Below are 25,093 nucleotides of genomic sequence, written 5' to 3'. Positions count from 1 at the left end.
AACATAAGGTATGCAATTTCTTGTTTTTCAAATATCAGTACTATATCATCCCTAACTACATCTACTATTATTTTCACAACCTTCTCATTATCCTCAATCCATTGAGATTTCTTTGGTTCATTCTCAGGTTTTGTCTTCTTATCTTTCACCAATCAGTCTAACTTATTCTCTTTTAGTATCATCATAATTCTCAACTTCCATGATATGAAGTTGTTTGCACCTTCAAGACGATCCTCAAATCTGATCACGTTTGATACTATGAAGAATGAGATGTGACTACAATATCAAAAGAGCGTAATATGATATCTCAAATTATTCAGATCTGCCTTAGCAAGACTCTGATACCATATAAACTAGGTTGCCGGTTTGGGTTCGGTTCCAAGTTCCAAGTTCAAGAACCGGTTCACAAGTTGATCAAAATTTTGGAAAGGGGTTTGGGTTCATTAGTACAAAAACATGTAAAAAATTAAAAATTATCATATATTTATGAAGCATGAGTTAAAATTAGAATGTAGCATGGTCGCATAAACACATTTAAGCAACAAAAACACTATAGATAGTTAAACTTGTAATCATAGTGATCATACCATCATATAGTTCAATCAACTTCAACATCAAAGATTCATAACATTATAAATATCGAGTTCAAGTATCATTGTTTCATGTTCATTATTCAACTAATGGAATGAAAATCAGAAAAACTATTAATATCCTAAGTTTTTCAATCTTCATCTTCTTCTTCTCCGGTATTACTTGAGTTAAGGCCAATGGGATTAGCCACAGAAGCAACAATAATATTGACATCAAAGTCAACAAAATCATCCATTGTAAGCTGAGCAGTGGAAGCATCCAAGTCCGCAATCTCTACACCTATATCCCACTTCTTTGTATTCTTTACTCTTATACAAAAGAAGGTGCAAGTTGTTATGCACGAATACCAGGTTCTCTGCTTTATTTGATTGCAACCTATTGCGCTCCACCGAGTGGATGAAAGAATAGGTGCTCCAATTTCTTTCTGATGCAAAGGAACTACCAACCTATGAAGACAACACAGGGTAATCAATTAAAAAGAATTTAATTTAATCTTATAAAAAATTAAAATCACTTTCTAGTCATGATTCTTTTGAAGATAAAGTGAGCTATTTTTTTTTTTAAATAGATAAAAATTACTTGTGATATGATTTTGATTGCAAGGGGCTGCAATGTTTGGAATCTTTGGCCATGGAGGTGATGGAGCCTAAAATTTAATCTCCATTATTGATCATGATAATTGAAACATGAGGTTGGAAATGATGGATGAGGAACTACACATTTCAGCTGAGTGATCTGTAGTATTGACTTATGAGTCTTTTTATCTAGATAGATCTCCATGTGGACTTCTAAACCATTTGACAGCTGTGTAGAATCCGGACAGATATTGAGTCAGAACTAAAGTATAAAGATTATATCAAAATACGAAAATCAATCATTAATGTCTTTGACAAGGTATGGTATGATCCTTGTGTTGGCAAGACTAGAATGTGGTGGTCCTTCGTAAATTTTGAGTGGTCATTAGATATTTAAATTGACAAAAATTGAAGGGGCTGTTAAACATTTGCCGAGTTTTAAACTTTTGAAGTTGGTCGGGATTTCCAGAGAATCTTGAGGGCACATACTAGACACACCTGTTCTAAGGTTGGGCAACAGGTTTAAGCGATGAAATGAAGCAATGGAACATGACTAGTGTGAACAGACACTATACAGTGTTTGAAGTTGAAGTATGCAGAAACAGCAAGAGGAAAACAACAAAATTTTGTATCATGGGTCTGAGACACCAAATGTGAAACGTGAGTGCTGTCTTTGTCCTATCGAAGGTGGCACTTTGAAACTTACTCCTACCAGTCAATTGGTGCACATCACTTCTGCCCAGTCTACTTGTGAAATGTTACTTCCAAGTGAGGAAATCATAGAACTCACTGATGGCATCTTGAGTATACAAACGAAATCTTTCCTCCAGCAAAGTCCCGCTCAGATATGGCAAAGATAAAATGCATAAATGGCACCTGTAAGAAATTCTTGAGCAATGAAAGCCTAGAAATGGCCAGTCAAACATAAAACAGTGAAAGCCTAGTTTTCAAATGATAATGGTGATTGCACAAGCCACTACCGGTGCAAACTATTGTTATCATGAACAGGAGTAAAAACCATGTGCCGTCAAAGTATAGAAAGCAACTTCAGATTGGAGAGTAGAGTTGAGTCGTGGGACATTGGAAGTCCTCATATGCATATGAAGACATACGTATGCACCGTGAATGGTGGGTGTTGCCGATATGAAAAATCTGTCAGGCTGAAGACAACGAACTTGCATAGTGAGACGGGAGTTTGTATCGCAGGAGTCAGGAAGTATAGCATAGATGTGATCGGCGATAAAAGGATTGGTATCGGGGGCAAATGATGAGGCATAGGCATGCGTCCAATAATGAAGATGCAAATACCCAGAATCTTAAAGCACTGTTTGTGCGGAAGCAAAGAGTTTGAAGACAAAAGTTTCGTGGAGGGCCAGAAACAAAGGGCCATTCATTATCGAGAACCACCAAACCAAAATGAATGGAAATTATCATCAGTTCCAATATGCGTCAATGATGAAATCTAAGACAGGAGCCATCACAGGTTATTAATATGAACAATATCGAAGGCAAGAGATTGATCTGAGGTCCAAAACACTTCAACGGAAACCAGAAATGAGATATTGCGAATTGGCAAATAAATTGAAGGTTGAAAATGTTGAAATAATTAAGCTCCTTATTCCATTGATTAAAGCCTTTTGAAGTTTAAGGTTGATTATATTAGAAGGAAATAATTAATGTAATTATATTTGAAAGGGGTGTTATTTAGATATGACTCTTCACTTTGAAAAGTCATGCCCCAAATTAAGATATAAATAAGGTTAGAAGTTGGAGTGGACGGGGGACACATTGAAACATTTATTTAGATATTAAAAAAGAAGCATTTTTTATATTTATATTATTGTAAGGAGGAATAAGGGCTCATTATGATTTTATAATAAAAATTCTATTATTTTATTTTTAAGATAAAATGTCTTTTCTTTATTCTTGAATGGTGTGGAGATTTAAAACTACTGGCGAATTGTCCTTCATAATTATATTTAGAATTTTGTATATAATTTTGATATCAGATAAGTGGACATATTCAATTAGCATTTTAGATTTGATCATCATAGATGTCGTGAAATATTAAATTATTTCCACATCTATGTCCAGTTTGTCTCCCAGCCAGAGGAGTTAAAATTCAATCTGGACTAATTTAAGATTGCATTATAATTGATCTATTGCATCTGGATTATTAAAATTGTTGGCAGTATAAGTGCATTGAACATTATGAAGTTGTATGCAAAAATTCTCTGAAGTTGACTCTGTTGCCCGGATGAGCAGAGGCATTGGTCTTTCTATTATGAAATCAGAAAATCTATATATTCCTTCTACAATCATCATTTCCATTATTTACAAAATTTATACAAAACATTCAATTATCAAATATTCAGCATCCAGTTTCAATTTTGTCAAGTTCGAGGACCTTGCCAGTTGAAGAACTCCAAGTTTAAAGTCGCTATAGAAAAGCTCGGAACCAAGTGATCAGGTTCGGGGTGAAGGTTTACCCGCCTGGGTGTAGCGGAGCCCGAAGTGCAGGGGAATCTAAGAAATATTCTCGTTTGTTGGCCAGAACTGATTGAGAAGTCCTATCAGAGAAGTGGCAAGCTCTTGGATTTCCAATCTACGGTTTTGGGAACCAACAAGAGGTAAAACCATGAGCATCCTTCTTAAACCAATGACAAAGAGCATCATCATTAGTCAAACCCTATGATCTAGATTAGGACAATGATCTGATTGTGGAGGATTGCTAAGATAGTACCTCTTCTTATCTTAGATTAGAGTGTACCTATCTATGTTCCTTTGTGCTTGACTTTATATGTTGTGGTAACCTGAAGGACCCAAGTTACTCTATTGGTATCTAGAAACAAGGGATTATTTGTTGTACAATTCCTCTTTCAGTTACCTATTTCTTCTATCTATTATTTCATGATTTTCAACATTCAAGGACAATGCAAAGTCTTGGGGGCTTTAGGCCTTCTTCCATGTTTACCTGAGTTTTTATTTTATCTTTGTCTTTATCCTTTCTTCAAATCCAAAAGCTTTGAGCCCATGATATGTAACTCATATGCAGATATGCACTCATTAATTTCACTGCTATGAGTTATTTTAACAAATAAGTAGATTCCCTAATCTTTGTATTTTTGTTGATGTTGTGGGCATCAGGTGCCATCTATTATAAGGTGGCAATATGTGGAAACATCTTTTAGAATGACTTGTATACCCCTGTGTGCAACACACTTCATTCTAAGTGCTATAAGATCCACATTACCTTAGACCTGTATTCTTAATTTTATTGTTTTTAATATTTGTTGTCTACGTGGGGGCCAAACTATTAGCTTATTTTATTTGCATTTGTGGGGTCCAATCCACTATCTTATTTTATCTATGTTTGTGGTGGCAAAACCACCATCCAACTAAATTATCTATCTTTCACCTAATTATATGACTATCTAACATAACAAAACTTGCTACTCATATTGACATAATCTTTGTGGCCGCTACCTCACACTCTATATTTGATCACTATCATTTAATTGTTTGTTTATATTAATTTAAAATTTTCATCTAACATGTTTGTCTAGAACTAACAAGTTATAGTAATGCAACTTAGCACTATCTCATGAAGGTTTAGCACTTTCCCCAAGGGGGTAACTCTGTAGGTACAGAAGATTCTCTTACCCTTCCTATATCAGTATAATCTTCCCTAACCTTTTTCTCCTTCTACTTTAGCTTGCATCTCACTAACAATATGCTCATTAAAGTGGGGGAAAAATGAATCGTGAATTGCACCCTTGTAAATCCACATCATATGGCACCTTCCCTTTAGTCAAATCAAAGTCTCCATCTAAACCTCAACTTGCCCTATCACCACTTTTTGTCTGAAATTCCAATCATGTGGACTATTTTGACTAAGGGCAGATATGCCTAATAAATATGCACACTAAAGGTGGTCATTGGAGCATTACAATTACTATTCCTGGAAGCGTAACAGCTCCTGTGGCAAGCCACCAGTGTCGAGAATCCTTAAAGTTTCTTCTAGGCTACCTTTTGGCTCCATTTTTGGGTCTTTTGGATCATTTTTACTTCTTAGTCACTTGGATACTTGATTGACATTTCTCACAACGTTTTGGTCATTCTCACAACTCCATGTTGTTGGTTATCAAATACCTATAGATCTTGTTTTCCTATGGAGGTGGAAACATCAAAGCAAGGGTCTCACTTTTGCAAGCCTCTAAACAACTACAACATTTTTCCCTGTTTGCTTTGTGTGCAGTTTTGTAGATGAGAATGAAGTAATGCATTAGAGGTTTCATATCACTAACATTTTTGTAAAGACATCTATTCACTTTCTATCTTCATTTAATCTTGTCTTAGTTTCATCTTTACTATTGTTATCTCCATTTACATAGTACTCTTTGTTAAAATTCAATTGCCTCTATATCTTTCTAGTATGGTTCCTATACCATAACTGTATAGGATGAGTTTGTGTTGAATTGGCATCTTGCATCCACACTGTAGTTCTAGACTTGTGTGTGCCTCCTATTCAAAGAGCTCACAGAGTCTATTAGTTGGTCTCAATGACCTGCTCTTCTAGTTTCCATAATTAGAATACTATTATCTTCCTCTGCTATTAAGTTATTCCAATATTCCAATTTTTACATCTAGTTAGTAATTCTCTTAAATTAATCTTCCTAGCTCACCAAAGCACTAGTAAAGTGATGTAGCATTCCCCCTTGGGGTTTCATCACCTTGATAATGGTGAATCCCCTTGTCCACTCTTCATTGTGTTTGATACTAGGTGAGAGGACCCAGTACTTAAATGTGTTCTAATAGTTGTGATAGGAGTTGTTGACTTGATACCTACACTTATTGACTTAATGGCCAATTTTTTTGACAACATTGTACCAATACTTGTGACTTTATAGTTGTTAGTACAATGATGACTACCCAAAATTGAATGAAATGCACCCTTAGTTGTAAAAAGTAACCAATGATGTGATGCCACATCAGTTGTGCAAGTATGGGTGCCCTTTATGTGCTACCATTGGTCTCACTTTTTATTTGGGCTATTTTAGACAACTTGGCAAAAATCATGTTGATGTGGCATCATAATTGATGATGTGTACTTGAAACCTTAGTTATAAGTAGATGACTTACCAAGTAAGCTATTATAAAAAAATTGGGAGTGATTTGAAATTTCCAAGTAAGATTTTGATTAGCCCAAAGTTAGGGTGCTCAAGTATTGGGTCATATCCCTTAGAAAGATCCCATCCATGGAAATCTCTAGCCTTAATCTAATGATAATCTCAATTGTCTCTCTCAAGTTCCCTTCATCCCTTTAAATCACTTAGTCTTTTTCTTCTCTCTTGCTCTAGAACATCTTTTGCATACTTTCTCAAGCTTCATCTATCACCAACCTCACCATGTGAATCTAGTTCTCCAAAATAGTTATTGCAAGCATCACCATCATCTCTACTCTCTCATAGACTTGGTCATGCATTTGAATTGTTCATTGAGAAATTTAGTAATTACATTGAGCAATTTAGTTATTACATTGACAACACTTTTTAAACTAATCACAAACGCAACTCTTTGACCAGGTCCTCCCTACCAGAAAGGCATGTGTACAACTTCCAAGATTTAAGATAAGGATTCTCTGTCTTTTATCATTAATAGTCATTGCAGCTTCATTAATTAGAACCTAAATTCATAGCATCACAATTGATAATTCTCCCTATCCTAGCTTATCAAATTGCTTTTCAACCTCTTCACCTTCCTCATTTTGGTTGGCTACACATTAAACAAGAAAACTTCTTGCATCCCTAAGAGTTTTACTTTCTTTTGTGTTTTCTCTAGTGTGGGTTATTACATCTATATTGTTGATTTTTGTGTTTCTCTCTATAACATGTCCTTAGAAATTTTAATGCTCAAATCCAATCCTTGGATTCAAATTACTTTTGCCATAGCCAGTGGTATATTTTCCATTTCTTCTTTTAATGGCCTCGTTGATTGGAATTCACCATTGATTGTGTTTTTCTTTCATGCATAAACCTCTATTAATTTATTAAATTCTTTTGCAAACTTCCATTCAAATTCTTCCATCATATTTCATAGCCATTTCAAGAATATAAAAATTAACTTCACAGTAGGTAGGTCCCACAGTTGTTAGACAAGTTTGTATCCAACTAGTTTTAGGTAATAAAAGATCTTTCCCTTGTCAGAAATATGAGGCAGCTTTATCACATCTTTAGATTACCTCTTCCAACTCACAACCGGGTGAATATTATGCTTCCAAGCATAAAAGAAGAGTTCTAGAAAGTAATCTTGTCATGCCTCCGAAAAACCATCCAATCAATTTAAACTTTCATTCAAGGGGACCTTCTTATGCCTGCTCTTAGTTTGGCATTTACACCAGTCACCATCCAAATCTGAAATTTGCTTTGTTGCTGTGCTTGAAAGTTTACTTCCTTTTTCCTTGCTAAAGTTGCCTAAGGCCAACGAGCCCTAGATCCAAAAGGCTCGTGGGTGACAACACAAAGAGGGTATTTTACTTCAGCAATGCTAAGTCTATTCAGAATAAGGGCAAAGCAACCAAAATTATGAGTAGCAACATAACTAAAAGACTAAGTTGCTGGTTCGGATGCGGGTTTGAGATTCGTTCAAATTAATTTTGGGCCGAGTTCGGGTTCGTTTTGGGTTCTTCCATACAAGATGTTTATATAGATATATATATAGAGAGAGAGATAGATATGTGTGTGTGTGTGTGTGTGTGTGTGTATGTGTGTGTGTGTTGCTTGTAGAATGTTTCCTGTAGCTGCAACCTGAGTTTGTTGAGTATAGAAAATGCCTGTAGAGTTGGAGATTCCATATCAAAAATTGACCACAGAATGCCTATCGTAGATTGTCCACAGAATGTAATGAAAAATGCCTCCCATGGATCATGGATGCCCTGTGATGAACAGTTCGGATTTCTCATTCTCAACTATAGATATACGAAACATTCGTGAAATGCCTGTTCGGATTTCTCATTCTGGTTACTGTAATTGAATATATGGTGCACGGTAATTAGTGAACGTTAAGTCTTAACTAATTGACTGGATTTCCCAAATTCGCTATAAATTTGGTTCAAATTCTGCCCAGGCTCTGCTAACATCAATCAAAGTCGCTACAAATTTCCCCAAAATCAATCAAGGTCCGAAACAACGAATAAGCAAGGAATCTCGCAGGGATCAGGCGAATTTGAACAGAATTCAAACCAACTCCGAATCTCAGTGAATCGAATGTTGAATTGAGAATTTCTAAGCAAATACGACAACTTAGCTAAAAGACTATTAAACTAGTCATCAGTAAAGAAACAACCATTAGGTACCTTAATGGAAATTTATCGAATATGCATACATCCATCACATCTACTAAAGACAGGCCATAACTAGTAGGCCTTTATGCTATGCTTCCTCACATTTTAACATTTAATGATGAACACAAACAATCACAAAAGACCACCTAAGTTAGACAATAGATGTATGGATGCAAAGTTTGAATTCGTATGTCAAAGTCTTTTACCATAACTTTTGGAAACAATGAACATTTGCCAAAAAAAAATACTCCAAGCACTGTGCATGTTATTTGACCTAGCCCTTAAAGATAAAGGACATGCAGACAAAGAAAGGATAGAGACACTGCACACACGTCAAACTCTAGTTCATGAGGATAGGACACCTAATCCTTACCTCTCCATTTCCATTCTCTTATCCTGAATCAATGGACAGAAAATTTGACAAGACCACCTTGTCACGTGCTCAACACAGTTATGCTACCTTTTCCAATAGAAAGAAACACATGGAAAAATTAAGCAGAATGACAATGTTTGAAAAGAGCATAGGGTAATTTCTTCTATTTTGTCTACACAACCTATCTTTCTGGGGATTTAAATTCATAAAATTCTGCAAATCTTAACACCCCCTTGGAAAACCTCTCAGAGAAAATTAACTAGTGTGGATTAAAGGAAGAAACATAGCAATGAGCTCTTCATCATCATGAGAAATCACCAAAAAATCAAGTTGCAAAATCAACAAAATGAAAAAGAAGACAGTGAACCAGAAGCAAGAACAGAGAAGCCTCTTTTTAAGTTTACCAGAGATAAGCTTGACAACCTTAAAATGCAGACCCAGATTCTTAAAAAAGCATGTTATTCTTCCGTATGGCACAATATCTGTAAAGATTAAAAAATAGGAAATTTAGATTCGAGAGTAGTTGGGGCGGACTTGAAAAGTCATCTCACAAAACCCACACCATCTAGTCCCTAGGCAATGGTGTAGGTCCCATAAACCAAATAAGTAGGGAAAAAAGGGGCCCGAATGGGTGAGAGCCCCAATCAAATGTTCATGATTGGTTTGATTAAGTAAGAGAAAACCTAAGTGAAGTCTTGAGCTGCATCACTTACAATGATGCTCCGGAAATCCATTGGGGTAGAGGGTCAGAAGCCACAATCAAAGATAAATCAATTTCATATTCACCATCAGATCAGTGACCCTATTTCTATCCCTTCTAATGTGCTCAAACAAAATGAGGTTATTACTTCTATCCAGATAGTACTCACAAACAGAGAGACAACTGTTTTCTGGATCAGCTTCAGAGGTTCACTTTGAAAATAAAATGACCATGCTGCTAGTAGCTTCTTTGTTGTATCTTTGAGCACTCAAAAATTTTCAAAAACAAACCCAAATCTTCCATGCATATAGGTAGTGAATTAGTATGTGGTCACAATCCTATGCTCGATGGCATAATAGACATATAAATGGAGACAACATAATCTCCTTGATTTTTCATATCTCAACATATTCACTTGGAAGGCAAATACAAGAAAGTGTTGCCTTATGGAGATCTAAACCTTAGAGCATGCAGCTTTTTAAAGGTGCCTTTTAGATACTAGCAAGGCTCCCTTAAATGCTACTACTAGTCTTACCTTACTTGAGGCAATGCTCTCCCAGACTAACATTTCAGCCCTATTACTGAAAAGGAGAGGAATGTTAAGGCAAGTTCCCAGGCTTGGACCTGGCTCTAACTCAGCAAGGGTAATTCAACTCGTAAACCGCCTCAGACTCGGCAGCGACTCAGCAAAGCAACAAAACCGTTGAAATTTTTATGAAGATTTACCCATGCTTTCACCCTTTTGCTATCATATATTGAAATTGGCGGGGCTCACTCGACTCGCCCACCCGAACCTGATACGGCTAACCCGACTCGTCGACCTGGGATACTCACCTGACTTGTGGAGAGTCTCGTTTCTCTATGTTAAGAAGCTTTGGATATCTTCCAATTTCCATGGACCTCCAATATTTGATTGCGCACTAAGATAAATGACAAAATTATTCCCAAGGAATCAAGGGTAACATTTGTACATCAGACATCCCTAGAAGCATGACTCTGTCTCCCTTCCCAATCCACCTATTGATTTTACTTATTCTTAATATATAGTTCAATAATTATACTCTAGAATGGAAATCACAATATTGGCAATCAAAGACGAACAGTTTCTTCTTAAATACAGAAGCTCTACAACTGAACATATAAAACAAATCAATCCACAGAATAAAAAAGCTAGACAAAAGACCAAGAGAATTAATAGTTTACATTAACCTAGTTTCAATGCATCATTCCTCCTCCAGTTAAAATGAATAAATGTTATTTTCGTCTTCAGCTTTGGTGGGAACTAGGTTTGGGGAAGATCACAGGTGGTGTTAGTTAAGGTACACGTCAGTTGTATTTGATTTCTTTAGGTGGTGTTAGTTAAGGTACAAGTTAGTTGTATTTGATTTCTTTAACTGGACAAGGACCTCTCCCCGTGAAACAGCAAGATGTCTCCAAAAAGGCCTAGAAATGCCATAGCCATTTTCAGGAATGTCCCAACATTTGAGGTATTTTGGAATGTTCCTATATTTCAGTAGTTATTCCCATACCGGAAACGTGCCAACTGAGAAACAATGGGTAGGTAAGAGGAGGTGCAGAGGAGGCAGTAGGAAGGCTATGAGAGTTTGTTGCAACCTAGCATATGGTCAATGCTTGTACTAATCATACTTTATTAGATTATGTTCCAAAAGCTCTTGTTAGGTTTTGTTCCAACCATCATGAAATTCATGCAAACTAAAAATTCATCAATACTTTAGCCAAAATAAAATACTTGGTTACAAACTGCATATTCCACATGTCCTGCACGTGCAATTTGCCATCTATGTTGAACACTAAACTTACATTTAGAACATAAGCCAGCCCAGAACAAATTCTATTTAATGAATTAGTTAAAATATACTTTCTGCTAAATATAATATTGGTTATTCCATCATTTCAATAAAACTAATTTCAAATGCACATAAAAGTTTCCTATAAAACTACTTAGCTCAAGAGCTCTATTGTCCTAAGATCCACTGAAATTTACCAACTGCAATACTGAAATATCATCAAACATGGGGTTTTGTATACCTTATATTTTAACTATGTAAGAAGATCCAACAGCTAAAATATTTAAGGTAATGAGAAAAACCTTCAGCTTGCGGAGGTGACGACGAAGATTACTACAAATGAATCTGAGGCGTTTCATGCAAGCTTTAGGATCAAGGTGGATACCAGACTCTGAAATGGGATATGCATTACTGAAGCTCAAACTGCTGCTTTCAAATATTGTTTCCCAATTCCCAAAACCATGTGCCAATACACCCTTTATTCACAAACAAAAATCATCCATTCATTAGATACTTTGAAGAAATGAGAAAATATGTGCAAACATTTTGAAAACAGAAAATATGAGCAAAAACTCTGAATATGCCACAGAAAGAAAACTCAGAGTTTGAGATTCAATTTCTGTACCTCGAATAAAATTTGGTGCTCTCAGGTTAGGAGAAGTAACAAAGGAATAACCATACAACTGATTAAGGTCATCTAGAAAGAATACTCAATAAAGCTTGCTATATTGCTGACAACTGACTAAGGCCATATAGCTCACATATGCTCAAATATAGAATATGAATCACTGCTTCTCCATAAATATAAAAAATACAGTATGATCACTCACTAAGTTTGCCCTAGACATTTCCTGTGTACAGTGAACTTTATACTCGTCGCATAAGATTTGCATCAAAAAAACAAGCACTACTCATCTTTAAGGACCATTACAAAAGAACAAACAAAAACTGGCATAGGAGTCAAGATTAGAACAGACCTTCACCAATTCTCTGTCATGATGCCCTGCCTCCCACCAAGAAGGCATATTATTCCGCTGACTAAGTGGCAGACTTAAATGACCCCAATCTTCTCGTAAAATATCCATCGCTTGCTTCAAAGTATCAATCAGATCAAGCCTCTCTTTTAGACGTACCTTTTCAATGGATAAAAAACGAAAATAAATGTGTCAAAGAAGGGTCTGCTCAAGCAAATAGGAACAAATCCAATCAAATGGCAAGAAACACGCTAGCACAAGTAAACAATTTACAGAATATGTCTACTTTGAGCAACATTTTAGCTGAACATGCTAGAGGAAAAGTTAACATATCTTATATGTGGAGAAACAGCTGTTGATGCATTTCAATGATTTACAGAATGTGTGATAATAGAAACACAGTTGCTGCATAAACATAAAATATGCTTCAAAACTCACTTTCCAAGGGGAAATGTGATGTATGTTTGCATCAACATCATTCTTCCCTATTTGTAATGACAAATGTCTCATGGAAATCATACAAAATAAATTTTAGTGGAAATTTGGTAATTTCCGTTACGGCTTTTGACATTATAAAGTTCTAATTCCAGCAATCTCTGGAACCTTCTAAACAACGGACTGATGTATTAAAACTGAAATTACAAGTGTGTCCAAACCAAAAATTGTTAAAATAATTTATAATCATTGTTAAACAAATTTTAACTTCTACAAATTTCTTCCATATTTAGCATTTGTGTTAAGAGCGACAAATTGAAAATATTTCAAAATTAAAAAGATGCATACATGTCTATATGATACTTTTAGAGCACATCTTTAATATTCAGTGCAACAGGAAAAAATGAGATGCAAAATAATAGACATTTAGTGTTTTCAAGGTTGGCAATATTGATATTTGAACTTGAGTTCCACAATGTCTTGTGTTCAACCTTTTGGTTTTCCCATTTTTGGGGTAAGACCAGTTTAAAAATACAATGATTTATAAGATGTATATTTTCACCATCGCAAACTTCTTTCCAGACATTACTCATCAACAAAAATTTGATGCAAGAAAGTAAGAATTTTGTAAGTATCAAGAAGAAATATAACTAAGTTGTCAATTTGTGTTCAGGTTTGGATATGGGCACACATTCGTCCATACATACATATATCTATTAAAATGTGTGTGTATTTATCAAAGTCCCAAATTTGCTGCTAGTCAAGCAAGTTTGGCCAGTTTGCGAGCTGGGTCAACCAAGCCAAAATTATGCCAACTCGTAACTTGCCTAGCTCACCGGGTCCGGGCATACATGACTTGGCCAGCCACAGTGACATAATTGGCACTTAAAAACCATAAAATAACACATTTTTAAAATATTTTTTCTTTTTACAATCCTCTTTTTTACTTCAACCCTTAAAAAGGTCTTCTAATTGCTTGGTATGGGAAGAAGAGAGGAAAAGTGAAAGAGAGGAAGAAAAATGAGAAGCCATAGGTTCGCAACCAGCAGGGAAGAAGAGCATTAAGGAGTCAATAGCAATACTTCTCAACTCATTTACAAGAGGTAAGTGTTAAACTTTATAGATTTTGTTGTTTTTTTGTATATTAATGTATTTTTCATTGTTTATTAAATTTTAAGTTCAAACTTCTAAATCTTGAATGCTTTTTCTTTGATAGGTTAGTCTTGAATACTTTCTATAATATTTATTATGATAATAGATAGTTTCTATTATCTCTGATTAGTATCTGATGCTTATCTATTGTAATCTCCTATAAATATTAGAATGTTTCTAATATTTAGTTTTCTGTTTCTAGAATAGAATGTTTCTATTCTTTACAATTGTTTCTTAAGGAAACATCATTCAGTCTCTTGTATAAATTGATCTCTTGATCACTATTAATAGTAAGCAAATATTTTCCAATTACTTTGTAATATGGTATCAAAGCCAACACTCTAAATTTTTTTGAAAATAATTATAATTTTTTGGTTGAAATTATCTGCCTTTTATTTTCGAAATTATTTACATGCATATTTGATTTCAACTCTCTATAATCCGACTAGGGTTTCCATTCTAAGAGGTTTGAATATGCCACCTTCTAGTTCAGTTCTATAAACCATTTTTGTCCAGATCCATCTAGTTTTTCTACAAATTTCTGCCATTTTTTGTGGTTTTTTTTTTGCAACAGGGCTATTTTTGGTCAAAACCCCAATTTTCGAGTTCAGAAAAAAATTTTAATTACAATTTCTTGGTGAGTTTTTCGATAGCTCAACTAGGTTATCGTCAAATTTTTCTGGGTGTCTCAATTTTTGTGCCTCAATTTTCGAGCCAGCCAATCAAGAAACTGACAACATATCCTTTCTACATTTTTCGAGCTCTCTTCTGAGTCACCCTTCAAATTTTATGGGTTTCTACTTTTTCAAGGTTGCATGTACTTGCATGTTGTTTACATGTGTTGCTTTACCATGCAAACTTTCGTGTTTTGCCTCCCTTAAAACTTCTAGTGGGTTTTCATAAAAAATTTCCTCAAAAAAAAAAAAAAATTTCTGATAGGTTTTCATAATTTTTTTCCTTCAAAAAATAATAATTCTGATGGGTTTTCATATTTTTTTTTCCCTACAAAAAAATTTCTTATGGGTTTCTATGAATTTTCCTTTAAAAATTTATAATTTTGTAATTTGCAAAGTTGTGTGGGATTCCTTTGTGGGTTTGTAATTTTTTCCTCAAAAATTATTTGTTGGGTTTTACTGTTTTTCCTAAAAAAACGAAGCTTTGTATTGTCAGGTTTTGATTCTTTTTTCACCTCAAAAATCATGTCAAGTTTTGATGGATTTTTCACCTCAAAAACCAACTCAATTTTTTCGATTTTCTTCTAAAAATCATGGCTTTTGCGGTTTGTTTTGGAGCATTATGCTTATCTGCAAAGTTTTGGAGCATTATCCAAAGTACCATCAGCAGACATCCTCTGCTCCAAATTCAAAAGGCTCCCAAAAGAAAAATATTCAATGCAACTATTGCCACAAGTTTGGGCACATGAAGGTTGAATGTCGGAAGCGTTTTTCCCAATTACTTCGTAACAAAATTGCATAAGAGAAGTAGAATTCTAGCAAAGTGCAAAGTACAAACCCTACAATTTATTTAGAGCACATTTGTAAACATGTATTTACATAGGGTTTGCTGATTTTTTTACAACTCTGTAAGATTTTTGAAACTTCCTATTGCAATAGCCTTAGCATTTATATTTCCCAATGCCTCCAAAGGATCTGTCTTGGAAATATACCGAGGAATTTCTTAGCAGAAAAAAATAATCAAAGAAAAGATTTTTTTTGTAAAGAAATTAATTATGGTGGCATTAATAGATTCAAATACCATGTTGTTGGCCTAAATGGGCATGATATTATTGTGTGCAATAAACAAACTACCAAGGCAAAGCGTTATTGTTATGTCCTCTTAGAAACAAGCGAACAGGAAATGATAAATAAGAAGAGGCAATTGCGAGAGTTGATTGCTATTGGCTCCCATGCTCACTCATTTGCATCCACAGGTTGGGTTGGAAAGGGTTCTACTAGGCCTCTCTTTCATCCTAGTGCTAGTGCTAGTGCTCTTGATACCGGCAGTATTACAATTCATCGTACAGTGTAAAAATCGGGATTGTCTAGTTATTTTGTGTTGCACACTACTACTAGTGCACAACCCTCACTTGAGAGCATGGGTTAAAACAAGGAGACTCATGATGCTACCAAATTTTATTTTTTGCAAATTTGGTACTTTTGCAACATTTCCTTTATTGCAGCCAAGTAATTCTTTTTTATTTGTTTGCTTTAATTTTGTATTACTTGTTTAAATTTATTGTTTGAGTTTCAAACATTGAAGTCTACTTTGTCTAATCATAATGATTTCTCATCTAGTCATAATCTATTTGTGATAGGTCTCCTTATTGGCAAGGCATAATAGATGTTGTAATTGTTCGTGGCACACGGTTTAAAGCCCCTACTGATGCTAAGTTGAGTGGGCCCCTTTTATTAGAAATGGTTAAGGAAATGAAACTTGAGTTACATGACCACAGATTGACATGGAGCCAAAATGGTTGCACCATCATGATAGATGGTTGAATGGATAGGAAGAATAGAACACCCCTAAATTTTCTTATTTACTATAGAGGTGATTGGTCATTCTACTTCCCTGCAGGCATTGAATAATTTAAATTTTGATTTATTTATTGATCCATGATAATTCATTATTTTGCTCTATTTAAACTTTGTAGGATCCACCATGTTCTTAAAATCTATTGATGCTTCCTCAAATGTTAAAAACGTCACATACTTATCTATAGATATTGAGGGAGTCATACAAGAGGTGGGATAAAATGTGGTGCAAGTGATGAGAGATAATGCAGCAAGTTATGTTGTTATTGATAAACTTTTAACTTTTCATTTTCTAAAAATTTGCTAGAGAGACATTGATAAATTTATTTAAATTTTTCTTAACATATCTAAATTTCTAATTAATTTAAAATTGTTGCAAGCAAACTTTTGATGGAGAGGCACCCCAAAAAAAATTGGTGTCCATGTGTGGCCCATTGCCTTGACCTCACGTTGGAGGATATTGGTAAGCTTGAATGGGTCAAATCATGCGTCGAAAGAACCAATTTATCTACAAAAATGCATCGGTCCTTAGCATAATGAGGAAATGCGTGGGGCAAGAGGAGGTAGCTCATCCTAATATCACGAGATTTGCCTCAAATTTCCTCGAAATCCTTGTTGACGTCGAAGGGAGTCTTGACATGCATTCTTGTTGGGGTGGAGTGGACTTCCTCATCCTAAGCTCTGACTATAGCAGGGATAGATGTGGCAAATTGCATTTTTTATGAGGCAGATTTTGGACTTCCTTTGAATAAATTTAGAAGAAAATTTATTATAATTTAACATTTAGTATTTAATTGTTTAATAATTTAGTTTTACTTTTAATTTATAAGCATATTTTATTTGCTTTGCATCTTTGCAATTTTTCTTATTTTGTTTATTTAATTTGTGACTTGACTGTTTTTTTCAATATTACATGTAGGACATTGAGCCCCTCACAGTTCTCCAACAAGTTATTGATGGGTAGAAGCCCTTTATGGGCTACATATATGAGGGCATTGATAGGGTCAAGGATGCCATTAGATCCACGTATGTAGGAATGGAGGATAACTATGGCCCCATTTGGGCGATCATTGATAGGAGATGGAAAAACCAGCTTCCAAAGCCCATCCATGTAGCAACTTATTACATCAATCTAACATTTTGTTTATGTCCTAACTGCAACACAGATGAGGAGGTTCTTAGTGGCCTATATAGAGTGGTGTAGAAGATGTGTACTGATGGCACAACCTCAACTACAACCATTGAGCTAGATAAATATAATAGTGAAGGGGTGATTTTCTCAAGCAAGATGTGCACACATGCTCAAACAAAATTCCAACCATGTAAAAATATATTCACAAGTTTATGGTTTATAAGTTATGCACTTTAATTTTCTATTTTGCCTTAAAGTTGTACTTGTAAATAAAACTTTTTTTTTTTTTTTTTCCTTCTTTCACATAGATGGTGGCAAATGTTTGGGCCGTCAACCACAAATCTTCAAAAATTGCCATATGTATTTTCAGTCAGTCAGGCAACGCTTTTGGATGTGAGTGCAATTGGTCCAAGAGGTGTAATAGGTTGTCTATAGAAAGGTTGAATGATCTTATCCTTGTTCATTACAACCTCTGCCTAAGGACCAAGCAGATTTTGGACACTCATTCTATAAAATTTAAATATCAAATTAAAAATAAGTCAGATAAAATTGATTCACATTGATTTAATACAACTATACAATAGTGATGTTATATAATTATCTTCATTTATAATTAAATTTAAACTACTGTAAAGTCACAATTTGAAACACATATTTTTCAATATAGGTTATGATTTGTATATGTGTATCTTTTGCAATAATATATGTACTTTGCAACACCAATATGACCGGTGCAATTTATAATATACGTACTCTGCAACGCCAATATGATATGTGCAATATATATTGTATAAACCAGTGTAATGGGACTCGCCGAGTCAGCCTCGGACTCGGCGAGTCAGAGGCAGAGTCCACCTTTCCAAGGTAGACTGCCTCTTGACTCGGACTCTGCTGAGTCCTGTCCGAGTCCAGTCTGACTCGACGAGTCCATGGACTCGCCTGACTCGGCGAGTCCCGATGCTAGGACTCTCGCCGACGGGTAACAAGTAAAAAGGCAAAAAAAACATAAAATGCTTTGTTTAATTGGATTTTTTTGGTTTGTATAACATGTTATTGACCTAAAAAGGTCATTCCACCATTTGCTTGTGCTCACAAGAAAGAGGAAAGAGTTAGAGAAGGGTATTGAGGTTTTGAGAGAGAAATCAACAAACTGGTTTGCTCTCCCGTATTGATTGCTAATGGTTTGTGCATCTTTCTAGCTTGCATTAAAGCATTGAGAGGAGCTTGAGGGAGCATTTGGAGGAGGTTTCTACAAACTTGCATTTCCATTGTTTGTGCAAATTTGAAGAGGTAAGCTACAAGTTGTTTTTGCATTTCTTTGTGTTGTTTTATACTATGTTTTAAACTTTTACATTCATATATTTTAAGTATTTTCACTTCTCATTTTGTTTAAATTTGTTTGGTCTCTACTCTCTACTACTAGTCTACTATTTTTTTACTTCTCATTTTGTTTACATTCATATTGCAGCAAGCTGACAGTGAACAGTAACTTATTGAAATTTGATATAATGTCTCAACAACAAGGTGAGAGAAGTGGAAAGAGGCCTTCATTTAACCCTAATGCAGACCCAAGTGCAATAACAAGGGATAGGGCTTGGAAACATGCCATCCCGGGGAACAAAAAGGGAGTTGTTACATGTTGGCATTGTGGTGTGGTATATAATGGGGGAGGAATAAATAGATTGAAGTATCACCTAGCAAATATACCTAGACGTGATGCTAAAAAATGCAAAGATGTACCTCAAGATGTTATGCGAGACATGCAAACTCTTCTAGAGGAAAAAATGGAGCAAAAAAAATTGAAAAAGAAGCAACATGAAGAAATGGCACAACTAGCCAAAGCCCAACAGGGGTCTTCTAGTTTCCGCTCTCCATTATCCCCTACTCCACCTACGGATACCACTGCTTCTACGAGTGTGACCATTGGGCCTCGCATTCGTAAGCAAAAATTGACACTTGATTCCATGTTTGCTCCACGCACGGCTCCAGGTTCACAACCATCGCTTGAGGGCATGGGTTGGAACAAGGATAAACATGATTATGCAAAATTGGCACTTGGGGACTCCTTCATCTACAACAACATTTCATTCAATGCAGCAAGGTAATTATTTATGTAAATTTAAATTTAAGTCTTCTCTTGCTTTCAAAGTTACAAGTTTCAACTTTCAACTTTTAATAATATGTTTATTTTGTTTATTTTAATTTGTATTTTATTTTCAAATTTATTTATAATATACTAATTTGTTTAACTTTAAATATTATTCTATTTGTTTTAGGTCCCCTTATTGGCAAATTGGAATCGATGTTGTTGCTATTTGTGGTCCGGGGTTCAAAGCCCCTAGTGCTGAAGAGCTAGGAGGCCCTATTTTCAACCAAAGGGGTGGCTGATGTACAACTTGAAATCACGGAGCAGCGTGAGGTGTGGAAGAAGAAAGGTTGCACCATCATGACTGATGGTTGGACTGATAGAAGGAGTAGAACACTCCTCAACTTTCTTGTCTCCTCATCAGGTAAACTGTAATTGTACTTAGAGTCTTAGACATTAAAAATTTAGAAGTAGAACTTGTACTTAAGTGATTAAGTTTATAAATTATGATTCATCATTAATCATTATACTAATTTGTTTCTTTTTCTTTAGGTGCCACGATTTTTTTGAAATCCATTGATGCCTCGGAAAAAACAAAGAATGTTGAATTTCTTTGTGGGATAATGGATGAAGTGATAAAGGATGTAAGTGAGGAGAATGTGGTGCAAATAGTTACTGATAATGTAGCAAATTATGTTTCTACAGGAAAGCTTCTTATGTAGAGACACCCTCACCTATTTTGGACCCCTTGTGTCGCTCATTGCATTGACCTCATGTTAGAGGATCTTGGTAAACTCCTTTGGATCAAAACAGTTATAGAGCGAGGAAGGAGTGTATGCAAATTCATATATAATCATACATGGGTCCTCAACCTCATGAGGAAACACAATGAGCAAAGGGAGTTGTCTCGTCCAGGGGGAGTTGTCTCGTCCAGGGGTCACTAGATTTGCAACCAACTTCCTCACATTGAAATCCTTGCTTGATTCAAAGGGAGGTTTGAGACGTATGTTTGTTAGTGAGGAGTGGCTTGCATCCTCATATGCAAAGACCACTGCAGGGATTGCTGCAGCTGATCATATTTTTGACAAGCCCTCTTTTTGGACACCTATTGCTGATATTGTGACGGTAATTTTCCTTTTTGTCCTCATTTCAACTTTATTTTGTTTATGAAATTATGTTATAAACTATGTTACCGGATTCGCCTGGAAAAGGCCAGATCTAGGCTCGGGTCCGATTCACGCGGATCCGCGCGTGGATCCTCGAGGATTCGGGCAGGATTCGTAATCCTGCCTGTGGATCCGTAAGGATCTGCAGCCCGCGGATCCTTACGGATCCACAGGCAGGATTACGAATCCTGCCCGGATCCTCGAGGATCCACGCGCGGATCCACGTGAATCCGCGGTAATGACAGGAGGAACATGCAAAAACATGGGCCCGTTATCATTTTTTAATGTTTTTTTTTTGCCCTAAAGGCCCTAAACCCTAAAAACGACCCTCTAAATCACAATGCAAGTTCATTTGCTCTCTATTTTGCTCTCTATTTTGCTCTCTCATACTTGCTAGTTTGAAGTGAAGTGTTTGGATTCGAAGGAGATCGGTTGTAGAGCTTCAAATACCTTGCAAGAAGTGTTTAAGGTATGCATTTCAACCATATTCTTGAATTCTTTCATAGATTATTGATTTATTTTTAGTTTTCCAAATTTTCAAGTTTTTGTGCAAGTGTGAAGCATGGTTTTCTTTCACTTTTTCTAGATTGCAAGAATAGAACAATGAGTAGTCAAGGCTCAGTGGGTGGGGGTGGGGCTGCATCACCAAGCTTCAAAATTGATAAGGGGTCTCCTTTATGGAGACACACAACAAGAGTTGCACAATGTCCTGGGGGTGGGGCATACATATGGAAATGTAATTTTTGCAACATACAACATAGAAGCTCCTGTTCCCGAGTAAAACTACATTTTTTGGGCCCTGCGGGTGAAGGAATTCACATGTGTCAAGGTAGTGATAAGAAGGGATTACCAGCTGCACAAATAGCAGCATTAGCAAAAGAGCAAGATGATGCTGATAGAGCAGTTGCAAAAGCAAAACGTGGTGCTTCCCAAAAAACAAATATACCAACACCATCATCTGATCAAACAAACACAAGAACACATCCTTTTTTGCCTATGCCAACTACAAATGATGAAGATGAAGACCCATCTCCACTCACCCGCAAGAGAGGCCCACTAGATAGGGCATTCCAAATTGAAAAGAGAGACATTGCTGATCACAAAATTGGACGTTGTTTAATTGCAAATGGTGTTTCATTTAATTTTGCTAGATCACCTTATTTTAGGGAGATGGTGGAAGCAATAAATGATGCACCCCATGGTTACAAACCGCCTGGTTATGAGAAGTTGTGCACTACCATATTACATGATGAGAGGAAAAATGTAGAGGCTCAACTTCAACCAATAAGAGATTTTTGGGTTCAATCGGGTGTGTCTATTATTTCGGATGGTTGGAAAGATTGTAGAAACCGTCCATTGATCAATGTTATTGTTGTATGCCCTAAGGGGGCAATGTTCTTGAAGGCAGTTGATTGTGAAGGGCAAGTGAAAGATGCAGAATTTATTTCACGCATTCTCATTGATGCCATAGAGTCAGTGGGTCCTGATAATGTTGTTCAAGTGGTCACGGACAATGCAAAAGTTTGCAGGGCTGCAGGGATAATTGTAGAGTCTAGATATGATCATATCTTTTGGACACCATGCACCGTCCACTCTCTCAATTTAGTGATGAAAGCAATTGGCACCGAAATAGATTGGGTGAAAAGGATATATGAGGAAGCTGAAGAGATTCAAATGTTTGTGACAAATCACCACATGTCACAAGCAATTTTTAGGAGTTTCTCAGACTTGGAGTTATTGAAGGTAAATTTTTATATTTACTATATAATTGAATATTATTGGATTCCACAATTATTAATTTTTGTTGTTATTTACATTAACATGTTTTAATTTTTAAATGTTTTACTAACTTGAGTTTAACATGTTCTTAGGTTGCTGAAACCCGCTTTGCCTCTCACACAATTGTCTTGAGACGACTTGTGAAGGTAAAAGAAGCATTGAAGCATATGGTCATTAGCCCCCAATGGGGCATTTGGAAGAATTCCAATACAGCAGGGGCTTTAAATGTGAGAAGAATGATACTAGATGAAGATTGGTGGGGTCTTGTGAGTTATGTGTTGGAAATCACCGATCCAATAATGGCAATGCTTCGCTTCGCAGATAGTGATGAGCCATGCCTTGGGGATATTTATGATTCCATGGATAGTATGCTGGAAAAAATTAAAATGGTAAGTTTTACGCTCTTTTACAACAATTTTTTATTTGAGAGATATCTAGATTCTAAAGTTTAAATTGACATATTCACTAATTATAATTATTATTCATATTTCATATCTTAGGTCATACAGAGGAGGGAGAATGATCCTGAGGACACCCTTTACAAGAAGGTGGAAAAAATTGTTCATCATCGATGGAACAAGATGACCACACCTTTGCACCTCCTTGCATATGCTCTATCCCCGAGGTACTGTAGTTCTTATCAAATGTTTGTGCTTATTTTATCCAATGTTTGTGCTATTGATATTTGATAGTGTTCAATTGTCTTTTGTTATCCCCAGGTACTATTGTGCAGATGTACTTCGCCTTCCAGGTAGAGTTCCACCATTTAGAGATGCAGAGGTTGCAGATGGGTATAAGAGGGCACTAGCTAAGATATTCCAAGATCCAGAGATTGGGGCAATTGTGAGGAGTGAATTTGTTGCTTTCAACTCAGGTGAGAATTTCGACCCTATTGCCATAGCAGACCAAAGCAGGATGGGTGCCATCAAATGGTGGTACCTTCATGGGCAAGCCTTCACGTACCTCCAACCTCTTGCCATAAAGGTCCTATCCCAAGTAAGTTTGTAAAATTAAGCTTAAGGTTAACATTCTCAATTCCTTGAATTTATTATTTAATTTATTTATCTTGATTGTTGTATTGATAATTTTTAATTTCTCTTTAGGTTGCCAGCTCTTCTGCCACTGAGCGGAATTGGAGTACTTACTCCTTTATCCACTCAATCAAATGCAACCGGTTGGCTCCAAAAGAATCAGAAGACCTTGTGTTCATTCACAACAATTTGCGCTTGTTGTCACGGAAGGATCCTAAGTACAAGAAGGGGCCCGAAAAGCTTTGGGATGTAGCACCCGAGACTCCTGATTTAGATATGACCATCCGAGATCTTGCTAGATCCACTTTGATTGATGTGGATGATGAGGAGGAGGATTATGAGTTAACAATCCCCTCTACTACTAGTGGTTTGGGTTCCTCTACTGATACAGATGCAGCACTTGCAGCTCACCAGTACCCCTCTGATGCGGATTTTCTTGAAAATCCATTTGATGATTAAATAAAAAACTTTAGTGTTGACTCTTGACTCTTTTATGAGTAAATCATTTTATAAACTTTAAGTTTAATGATCTATATTTTGAATGTTACAAGCTTTCACTTTCAGTAATTCAATGTGAATGTGTTGATTTTCTTTATAATCGTGAAAATAGATTAATTATCAATGTCATTGATCAAGTATACTAGATTCATACTATGAGATGATTTAGTTTTAGAATTATGTATATTTCTCTTTTTTTTTAGTATATATAATGCATATATATATATATATGCACGAATCCTCCACGAATCATAATTGGGAAAAAAAAAAAAATTCCGAATCCACGGATCCGATTCACGTGCACGAATTGGATTCGTGTCACGAATCGGCAACTAAGGTTATAAATTATTGTTCATTTTTTAAAGAAAAAACTTAAAGCTGATTATTTCTTTTCCAACTTTCATAATGATTGCAGTTTGTAAAGCCGCTTATTGTTCTCCTACGAACAGTTGATGGAGAGAAGCCCTCAATGGGCTACATTTATGAGGGCATGGATAGGGTGAAGGAGGCCATTCGCACTTTTTTTTTGCAAGGAATCGAGATAGGTATGGACCTATATGGGATGTCATTAATAGAAGATGGCACAATCTACTTCACAGGCCTATACATGCAGCAACCTACTTCCTTAATCCAGCATACCAGTTCAGCCCACATTTCAAGGCTAATGATGAGGTGTGGAGCGGCCTCTACGATGTTATAGAGAGAATGTCGCCTAATTCAGCAGTTAGCACAGATATAGTCCGTGAGATTGAGCTATTTAAGAAAGCTCAAGGGGACTTATTTGCACGAGAGTTGTGCAAAAAAAAAAGGGACAGCATTGATGCCTGGTTAACACTAAAAATCTTTGATTCTACATCCTAATTTCTAATAGTAATTCTATTACCATCTTAATTTGATAAATTCAAAGTTATTGATATGAT

At 35.8% G+C, this 25,093-nt stretch overlaps 3 protein-coding genes across 8 annotated transcripts in view; 2 read left to right on the top strand and 1 right to left on the bottom strand.

Moving 5' to 3' along the window:
* LOC149539847 (uncharacterized) overlaps window positions 1–25,093 on the bottom strand; it is a 190,568-nt gene that overhangs the window by 41,890 nt on the left and 123,585 nt on the right. For all 6 annotated transcript variants that reach the window (XM_089801030.1, XM_089801034.1, XM_089801029.1 and 3 more), the window contains exons 10-11: window positions 12,367–12,522; window positions 11,692–11,865 (exon numbers count right to left, since the gene is read on the bottom strand). In XM_089801030.1, coding sequence (XP_089657156.1) covers window positions 11,692–11,865; window positions 12,367–12,522 — 330 coding nt within the window. The remainder of the gene's footprint in view (window positions 1–11,691; window positions 11,866–12,366; window positions 12,523–25,093) is intronic.
* Window positions 22,812–23,333, top strand: LOC149539849 (uncharacterized). Its single transcript, XM_089801028.1, has 2 exons — window positions 22,812–23,033; window positions 23,145–23,333. Exons 1-2 carry the CDS (start codon window positions 22,812–22,814, stop codon window positions 23,331–23,333), a joined length of 411 nt encoding a protein of 136 aa, XP_089657154.1.
* LOC149539848 (uncharacterized) lies at window positions 23,532–24,225 on the top strand. The gene is made up of 2 exons (XM_089801027.1): window positions 23,532–23,640; window positions 23,748–24,225. Exons 1-2 carry the CDS (start codon window positions 23,560–23,562, stop codon window positions 24,132–24,134), a joined length of 468 nt encoding a protein of 155 aa, XP_089657153.1. The 5' UTR covers window positions 23,532–23,559; the 3' UTR covers window positions 24,135–24,225.

The sequence above is a fragment of the Cupressus sempervirens genome, chromosome 9, assembly GCF_028749045.1.
Source record: "Cupressus sempervirens isolate cs-2001-9-10 chromosome 9, ASM2874904v1, whole genome shotgun sequence".
Taxonomy (NCBI): Eukaryota; Viridiplantae; Streptophyta; class Pinopsida; order Cupressales; family Cupressaceae; genus Cupressus; species Cupressus sempervirens.
The sequence above is the reverse complement of the archived record's forward strand: the minus strand, read 5'-3'. Positions and strand labels throughout refer to the sequence as shown.